Source organism: Dioscorea cayenensis, unplaced genomic scaffold (genome assembly GCF_009730915.1).
Source record: "Dioscorea cayenensis subsp. rotundata cultivar TDr96_F1 unplaced genomic scaffold, TDr96_F1_v2_PseudoChromosome.rev07_lg8_w22 25.fasta BLBR01001883.1, whole genome shotgun sequence".
Classification (NCBI taxonomy): domain Eukaryota; kingdom Viridiplantae; phylum Streptophyta; class Magnoliopsida; order Dioscoreales; family Dioscoreaceae; genus Dioscorea; species Dioscorea cayenensis.
In genome coordinates, this window is record NW_024088274.1 from 20,413 (window position 1) to 30,150 (window position 9,738).

The 9,738-nt window shown below is 38.0% G+C and overlaps 1 protein-coding gene and 1 long non-coding RNA gene across 2 annotated transcripts; both read right to left on the reverse strand.

The window, feature by feature from the left end:
• Positions 1-1,624: 1,624 nt before the first annotated feature.
• LOC120257115 lies at positions 1,625-2,071 on the reverse strand. The gene has a single exon (XM_039264722.1). The coding sequence runs from the start codon at positions 2,069-2,071 to the stop codon at positions 1,625-1,627; it is 447 nt and encodes a 148-aa protein (XP_039120656.1).
• Positions 2,072-4,060: 1,989 nt separating this feature from the next.
• Positions 4,061-7,280, reverse strand: LOC120257117. The gene is made up of 3 exons (XR_005535526.1): positions 7,253-7,280; positions 6,502-6,568; positions 4,061-4,090 (listed from the first exon to the last, which is right to left on the reverse strand). It is a non-coding gene; the product is annotated as an uncharacterized LOC120257117 (long non-coding RNA).
• Positions 7,281-9,738: the final 2,458 nt, after the last annotated feature.

Sequence of the window (9,738 nt, forward strand, 5' to 3'; positions counted from 1 at the left end):
TGGAGCACCGGCACACAGAGCGAATGTACACCTGCTGTATATGTCTTCCAGTGAGCATGTCTTCCTTGGTGCTGATTCTTCAACTTGAGCACCTTGTTCACCTTGTCTTCCTGCATCTTGTTCAGTAGCCTCTCCTGTCTCAATTACTGCATCACCAGCGCTACCAATTGCACTTTCAATTGAGACCTCAGTTCCTTCGAGAGAACAATCATCCCACTTCCACCGAGACTCCTCGTGAAATACAACATCCCTGCTTGCAATAACCTTACATGAACTGGGATTAAATAGTTTGTATGCCTTGGATTCAAGACAATACCCAATAAATACACATTTTTCAGATTTGTCACTAAGTTTCTGCAACTTCTGTGATGGAATTAGAGTAAACACAATGCAACCAAACACTCGGAGATGACTTACCGACGGTTTACTTCCATGCCAAAACTCATAAGGAGTTTTGTCGCGCAGCGCACGAGTTGGTGATCGGTTGATGAGGTGCACCGCAGTGGACACTGCCTCCCCCCAGAACCTCAATGGTAATCCTCCACTTTTGAGCAGCCCTCTGGCCATTTCAACAACAGTCCGGTTTTTGCGCTCAACGATGCCGTTCTGCTGAGGTGTGTAGGGAGCTGTGAATTCCCTCCGAATCCCATACTCATTGCAGTAGTCTTCGAAGTCTCTTGATAGGAACTCTCCACCACGATCGCTCCTTACGGCTTTGAGTTTCATCCTGGTCTGTCTTTCCACCAAAGCATGGAAAGTTCGAAACTTTGAGAAGGCCTCGGACTTGTTTTTGATGAAGAACACCGTACTCCACCTGCTAAAATCATCAATTATTAGATAGAAGTACCGGTTGCCTCCCAGTGAGTCGTCACTCATAGGACCGCAGAGGTCCATATGAACCAGCTGTAGACATGCGCTAGCTCTTCGTGCCACTCCGCTGGGGAAGGAGTTTCTTGACTGCTTTGTCAGTGCACAACCCTCGCACTGCAATCCTTGCTTCAGTTCAGGCATCCCGAATACCAGCTTCTTGTGAGTTATGGACATCAAGCTGTCATAATTCAAATGTCCCATCCTTAGATGCCATAATTCCTCCAGTGTTCGACTCCTTGCATTCATCACCAAGCTTCCAATCTTTGCAAGGTCGAGTGGAAACATGTTGTTGCTTGATCTAGGGACGCATATTACTTGACTCTTTGCTTGATTATCAGAGATAACACATTGATCCTTCTCAAACACTACGGAATATCCTTTGGTGAGCAATTGTCCCACGCTTAGAAGATTGTGTGCCAACCCCGGCACATATTGGACCCCTTGTAGCTTCTTCTAATTTCCCGCGCTTGTGTTTACAGCAACAATCCCCTCGCCACAAACCTTCATTTGCTTGTCATCTCCCAATCTCACAGTGATGCTCATTGACTCATCAAGACTGCTAAACAGAGATTTGTCCCTGGTCATATGATTCGAGCACCCCGAATCTATGAGCCATACTGTCCTGGATTGTTCACCAGTGGAGCAGCTTGCCATGAAGAGGTTCTTAGTGCTTTCCTCCTCTGCAACTAAACCAGCACCCCTTTCTGGTTGCTTCTCACAAGCTCTGCACTCGGCCTTCATGTGCCCGAATTTCTTACAGTGAAATATTGGATGTGGCTTTTGTTGTCAAAGCCCTTCCACGACCTCCTCGGCCTCGCCCTCTCCCGCGTGCGAATGATCTCCCGCGGCCTCGTCCTTCTCCCCATGAGCTCCCAACACCCCCACCTTTGTTGTGGTTTTGTGTAGGATGCTCGGTCTTGACGTGAAGAGCTCTCTCCACAGTTTTCCCTGCTGCACGGTTCACCCTCACCTCGTGAGCTTGCAGCGTTCCACAGAGGTCATCCAGCGAGAGCTTTGCAATCTCCTTCGATTGCTCAATCGCGATCGCAACCCAGTCGAACTTCGGTGCTAGACTCCGCAGCACTTTGGAGACGACCTCTGACTCCTTGAGCTTGTGCCCAAGAGCCTTCATCTGATTGGTGATAGTGATGACCCTTGAAATGTATGCCTGGACTCCTTCATCGTCACCCATTTGCAGCATCTCGAAGTCTTGCCGGAGGGCTTGGATCCTCACGGACAACACTTTGGACGTTCCCTGGCAGTGCTTCCTCAAAATCTCCCATGCTTCGTGCGTTGATTTGGCATCGGCGATCCGGTCAAGATTCGGGCCCGTCTACAGCCTGCTGGATCAGGCACATCGCCTTCGCATCTCGCTTCCGGTTGTCCCTCTCCACTGCCTCGTCCTTCGACTCCGCCACGCCGTTCTCCACCAAGTCCCACAACTCCTGGGACCTGAAGACGGTCTTCATCCGCAGGTTCCACCGCCCGTACTCCTAGCCGGTGAACACGGGGACTGACGGCTGGGAGAGACATACTGGAGCTCCCTCCGTCGCCGATGAGCTACTAGTTGCCATCAACTCGAGAGTTCTGATACCAGATTGTTGGGATCTGGGCAACCACTGAGTGTGCGACGAGAGGTGTTCGATGAAATGCTTCAGGTTTCTCTCAACTGAGTCAAGCACACAGTCAACAGGTCAAAATGATAAAGTGGGAGACAATGGGTTTTCCAGCCAATCGCATCATTCCACTAACATTAGGATATATATATATATATATATATATATATATATATATATATATATATATATATATATATATATATATATATATATATATATATATATATATATAATACTACAGACAAAGAGACATCTTGCACAAAAGCTATTGGACAGGCTACAAGACGTGTTCCCATTGGTCTAAATGTAATCCTAACTCACACACCCATTGGCCCAACACTAACACCTAGAGATCTTACATTAATATATTAATATGCTCAAAAGTTTCAACTGCTTTAACTGCTCTCAAAGACTCAGCATCCATGCCCTGCAACTTTGCTTCAAAAGTGGTTCTCCATTCCTAGGAGGACAAAGCCATACCTGATTGCTTCTCCACCAGCTGCGCTTAGCACCAAACACATTACTTACTCACCATGGCAGCAGTCCAGGTCTTGTCTTCAATCATCCCTTCAACATAAAGCTGTTGTTAGGCATCGCCGGTGATTTCACTTTCATGAGGTGAATGTGCATTCGCCAGCTTTAAAGTTAGTTGTAGAAGTTATGCGTGTACTCTATTGCCTTTGGAAAAATCTGATATTGTTTCTGATGGCATCAAACCAAATTCTTGTTCTTGTTATGAGTATTTTTTTCACCATGTTATACTCTTCTATCTTTTTACCTACTATACTCATTCTTACTCCAGCAAACATGGTCTTAATTTATTTGCAGAACTGGGAAGTTTTACTATATTATCTTAACTAATTGCAGCCAATGCTTGAAATACATGAACATATGCATGAGGTATGGAAAAACCAAATTGAAGATGGAACTATTACCTCAAGTATTTTCAGTTGGATAGATAATCAATCCTTTTGATATGAAAGTGAAAGAATGGTTGATTGGGGAAGAGAGATACAGGCAAGAAGCACAACTGAATCATATCCTTCCAGCTATAGCTAACAAATTTCTAGCTAACCGGCAAGCTAATAAGACAGGGGCCAGCTTTCTTTGTTTTGATGAAATACAGATGAGGTAACACCATACTATTATATTTTATTAGAGAAATGTTACATGATTTGTAGTTACTTAAAAAATGTGCAAGCAATTCTGTATGTAAATGACTTCTCTGCCCTAGAATCTCCTAGATAAGTTGGACAACTTGGTTGACCATTTATTGTATGTCAAGTTTGTCACGCCCCGAACCCGGCTCGCCAGACCCGGGGCGCAGACAAACGGCCGCAGACCCACAAGGTGTGAGCCCCATAGGGCACTGCAAGGCCCTCGAGAATCTATCTGAGGACAAATAAAAATTAAAAATAACCCAGCCCGAGGTTATAGGATTACAACTCTACAAAATACACAATACTAGGGATACGAGTCCAAAAATACAAAAGTGCAGGAATACGAGGGGTGAGACAATAACAAGAACTCAAAATTTACAGAGGACAAGACAACATCTCGAGGCGGTCTTTCAAGATCCACACCGGTCTACCACTCTTGATCTGAAAAGGATTTAAAACAAATCCATGAGCTAAACTAGCCCGATGAAGTAATCCGAAAGTGATTTAAAACAACGAGATTCATAAATCTTGATTCAAATATTAAGAATAACTCAAAGTTTAAACATAGTTTAAAGCGATACAAAAATAAATAATTCAAGCAGGTATAGTTCTCAAGTAATACCACTATTTAAGGATACTGTAATCAAAAATGATACTAGATTCCCGAGTTGTAAATCGGAAATAAAGAAAATTTTCTAAATATCATGAGCATAAGTCTCCAAACCATAGTTAGACTAAATTAGAAATTACAAAAATGACTTTTCAAGTATCTGGGATCTTCGGAATAACACAAGTCTCCAAAATCATAATTTAACAAAAATACTGAGTATAATATTCTAATAAAAGAATATTTCCAAGTAAAGTCGTTCACCAAAATTTTGAAAAACCGAGGGAATCTGAATCTGAAATTTGTACAAAAAATCAATAGCACCAAAATAGTATTATCAAAACCCGAGAGGATAAAACATAGATAACAAAATCCAGGTATGTCTCCAAATTCATCGTAAGTGCCAAAGGTCATTTGTTTATCCTCGGTGACAGACCCGAGCCCAAAATAACATAAATTATTTATTTACCCTCGGTGTCCCGAGAGTGCCCAATACCGGTGGCCGTTGATTATTTCACCGAGCGGACCGCGGTCGAAAGCTGCGAGTTTCACTTTCCCAAAATTACTTGTCGACAAGGTGAGGGTTTTAACCCCCAGCGCGTGGTTGCATATCGCTCATTTGGAGACCAAAACATCGAGTGCATTTCAAAGACAAAATACAGAATATTCACAAGTTTATCCCAAATACTCACATGAGCTAAATACAGAATTTCAAAATCCCACTAGAGATAAGCTGAATAAGCAGAATTTATTTACAACATTTAAAAATTGAATAAATCATCAAATAAAAACCAATCACTTTGAAAAATTTACACTCTCAAGGTCTCGATATAATATCACTTCTAAGATGTCTCATTTCCAAAGCATGAAAACTCCAAGAATATACTATCGAAAAGCCAAAATATTTTTTGCAGGTAAGAAACTTAGGACAATCGTGAACACTTTCCTTGTCTAATACTTCACCAAATTTAGTCTCCAAGAGTAAAAAAATAACATGTTAATCCCTGAAGATTCCTCATATAGACATCAACATGCACAAGTCTTTTTAACATATCATAACCCTAATTTACAAAACCCAATAAACTTGAAATTTTTGCGGGTTGAAATTCAAGGTGATAAGGAATATTTTTTTACTTGAGCACATTGCTTAATTGTACTTGCTAAGTCTAGAATTTGTCTATAATTCTGCTAGTCTATTCAATATTGTTTTTACGACACGTCAAATAGAATGGATCATATCTCATAGACTGTACACCCAATAAATATGAAATTTGGCAGATAGATAGTTTAAATAAATCATTACAACTTTTTAATTTTAATCTTCCACAAATTCCATCTCTATGACCTCCCAATTATGTGTCACAATTTCCACCCAACTTATTATCATAACTTGTAAATCAACTCTAGTAAATTCCAAGCATGAAACATACAATGTAAAGGTCTCAAATATGTAGGAATTCATCCCAATAACCCTTGAAATATTGACTCGAAACTCTAACCACCAATTGACCTAATTTGCTTCCAAAATGCATGCTTATAATTTTAGTAACAATATCATCAAGGAGAGGCTATCCCCATCCTAGACAATAATTCAAAACATGAATTTCAAGACTCAATCTTGCCTCGTGGTTGGAGTACAACCTTTCTCTTGACTTATTCACTTCTGACACTCCCCATACTAACATTTCTTCCAAGCACCTATATGTCACTTTGGACATCAATTCAACATTACCTATAATCAACATGCATCCTTCAAAACATATATGGCATCCACTATACATTAACTTCATGAACTTTGATCTTATCATTATACCAAAACATGATCACAATCCTATCACATAAGAATACATAGATCTTATAAACAAATGGATGGTCAGACAAATATTTAACAGATGATTGGATGCTATACACAACCATAATCTCAGAGAATCCCAAAAATAAGGACAAAAATAAAAATTGAAATGATATACAAAAGATATCAGTAGATTACTTACAATGTTCATAACAAAATATCTTTGAAATCTAAGTTCAGAATTCTCTACATATTCAAGATACATATGCAAAAAGTCAATAAAAGAATAATGTAAAGTTGCATAACAAAATTTAAAATCCAAAAATGATCAAATAATCCTTTAAACAAAATAGTTGCAGGCTCCCACTCTTGGGATATTTTAATTGCATAATCAAATAATATTAGAAATTTTGCAATTAAAACTTGTCAAAATAATATGTGTGGATTACTTACTTGGATATCTCCCCAACAACCACTTCACATCGATTTCAAACACTAGAATCAACATTTTGAAGAGATCCTATAAACAAGCAATAATAAAATCAACAACCTCCCAAATCCTTGATCTAAAGATACTAATGGATACAAGGTCCCAGAGTGGGTGGGTCATACTACAAGATAGCTACTATGGATGCCCACTATGGCAAGGGACGAACATGCAATTAACCCCAAGCTTTAAAAATTGAGGCTAACCTCACTCTTTGGGGGAGTGCTAACCTCAAGGCTCAACCAACATTCTAGATGCAAAGCCCAACATTTAACATAAGAGAGAAAATCAGGGTTTTAGGTGTTAACATCAACAAGTAACAATGGTGAGTAAAAGTACATGAAGCAAGACTTCAATGGCTCATTTCCAAAAGTATAACACTACGTAAGGGAGAGCGTATAATTCAACAACAATATACCGTAATCTCTCATCAATTTGGCTACATGCCAATGCATGAATATATACATATGATATATATATATATATATATATATATATAACGATGCACCTATATACAAAAGGTTGTGAGCTTGACACAGTGGTTATAATCATCAAGGCAATAGCATAAAAAGAAAAACTATGCTTATGATCTTAACTAAACGTACATCAAACCAAAGAAGGAAGAGAAGGCAAGATTAAGGGAAGAGACAACCATCTTTCAAAGCATTAGTCGGGCGATCAAGAATAGCAAGGATGGGGAAAAGCTGAACTACTCACAAATGGGCATTTACTTGGTGAAGTTGGCTCAACCTTGAAGCTCCTTCAATTTCTCTTTTGTTCCCAAACCTTGCTAACATCACAACAAGAAGTATGATTAAGAGGAGGAAGAAGGTTGTTCATTACTTTTTGAAGGAAAAAGGAACCGGTGGTAATGGGGAACAAGGCATCATGGAAAGTTAGAAGTGGGAAGAGTTGATAGGCATCCAAAGTTCTCATGTTGGAAAGATGTTGGACAAGGAGGGTATGGACAAGAAACGGGGCCCACAAAATTTGTCATGTTTATTCTAAAAACTTTGAATTCCATAACAAAAATTTCCTTTGCTTTTGCCACATAACATAGAAATGAGATTTTTAGCCATATTGATTTGAACCTTACTCATATGCTTTGATTATTCTAATCAAGCTTTGGGTGGGGTCTACAAAGTTCATGTTAGTGTAGAAAGAGGATAATGCTTTCAAAATCGTTAGTTCTCGGGAAATCTTATTGTATGTCAAATTCAGGTTGTTAAACTTATTATTTGTCTAGAACCTTAATAATTTCATGTCCTGTGCAAAATGTGGCTTGTTCTTGGGACCATATTTCTAGATCTTGTTTGAAAATAATTTGGGCCTATAATTGGACATACAATTTTTTGGGTGTTTTGTATTGTGTGATAATTAATGCAAATTTGATTTGCATGAAATTTGTTTCTCAGTTCTTGTCCTTTTTTTGAAATTTCACTTGCTATGATTGGAAAATGAGTGTCTGAAAATCCTGGATGTGTGATAATTGCTATTAGATGGAGCTTGAGGACTCCTTTGGAGTATCAAAAGTTTAGTGCCACAGTACGCTTGGCAGTAAATGGAGGCATTGAATCTCATAGAAAATTCTTCTGTCATATTGTCAATGAAGATAGAAAGTTAAGTTGAAGTGCTTTTGGCGTTATGCTTGTTAGACACAAACTAGCAATATATTACTTAGATTTGATAAAACCCCAAAGAATAAGCTTATAGAATGACTAAATGAGAGACTTAGGCTTATATGTTCATATGCATAATTATTTACTTACCCAATCAGGGACTATTTATTAAATTCAACCAATATGGGCTAGTAGTTACTCTAATACGTCTCTTGACATGTGCTCGTCTAGTTTAGTTTACAAAAAAAACCAATTAACCCAGCTCTAATATCATGTTTAGATACTAACCAAACATGTATCTTCATATCTACTTACTAACTTAACTCATATGGGACTATTGGCTACTCTAATAATATTTACAAATTGATAGGTAAATTTTTAGTAAGGTTTTTTATTCCTTTTTATGATTATTTATGCTTGATGTGAATTATTTTTGCAGACTGTTGATGTATTTGCTATTGTCACCTTATCTAGAATTGTAAGCAGATTATTAAGCACTGGGACTGTACTTGTGGCTATAAGTAACAGAGCACCTGAGGATTTGAATAAGGTAATCACCTATGACAGGGTCTTTTGTTTTCATATTGATTTTGCTATCGCTTTAGTTTGTCTGAGTGTTAAAAGGTGTTTCTCTACATTTTCTTTAGTTGCTCAAGCTGCGTTATTTAGGAATTTAAAATTCAGTTTTGGTTTATATCATCTCAAAATAAGATCAGTTTGGTCATTTTGACCACTTCAATCACAGGCTCACAGTTTAGTCCTAAACCTAAGAATAAAATTGATCAATTTCATAGCTAAATTACAACTTTTGTGTATATTTATTCTTTATTGTTCATGTCCCCGCTTGACGGTAGTTTGTTACCCACTGACACTAGAACTTCTGACCTCTCACTTGGAGAACAAGTGGCTCACATATGCCAATTTATTAGTGTCGTAATTAATGATTATTTAAAATATTAATTATCACTAAAATTTATTAGCATCATATGCCAATTTATTAGCGTCGTAATTAAGTTCAAGTTATACATTTTTTTTTATCACTGAAATTGAAGAACATTGCTAGTAGCCTTTGTTTTTGAAATTCTTAAATATTGCTTAAGCATTTACCTAGGCTACTGTACGACTTATAATTATTCTGTTTACCTTTTATGGATATGAAATCATATTGAAGTATATCTTGCCAGCTGCACTGAGCATATATATAAAGCATATTAATCATTGTATTAGCTTTATGTTTTATTCTCATCACTAATTGTACATTAGATCCAAACACTTGAGTGAACTCTTTTGATGTTAAGAAGAGAAAGTTCAAGTTATATATCATGAAATGCATTCAATACATTGCTTTGTAGAAGACCGAGTTCAAGGTTTTTGTTTTTATCAGCTTCTGCATTGATTTTTTGTAAGGAATTTGAAATGAAGGTGGGTGTTTATGCTGTTATTAATGCCTTTTTTTTAGGTGTTTGTAATGGCTTGCGAATGGGAACTCGGTTGCCGGATCATAAGATATTGGAAATAGTCCTTGATAAGCTACAGAGTATGGTGTTAGTATTTTACTCTGTTGAAGTAAGCAATACGTAACTG

Coding starts and splice junctions, on each gene's coding strand:
- LOC120257115 (XM_039264722.1), bottom strand. CDS start 2,071: ATGCTGCAAATGGGTGACGATGAAGGAGTCCAGGCATACATTTCAAGG.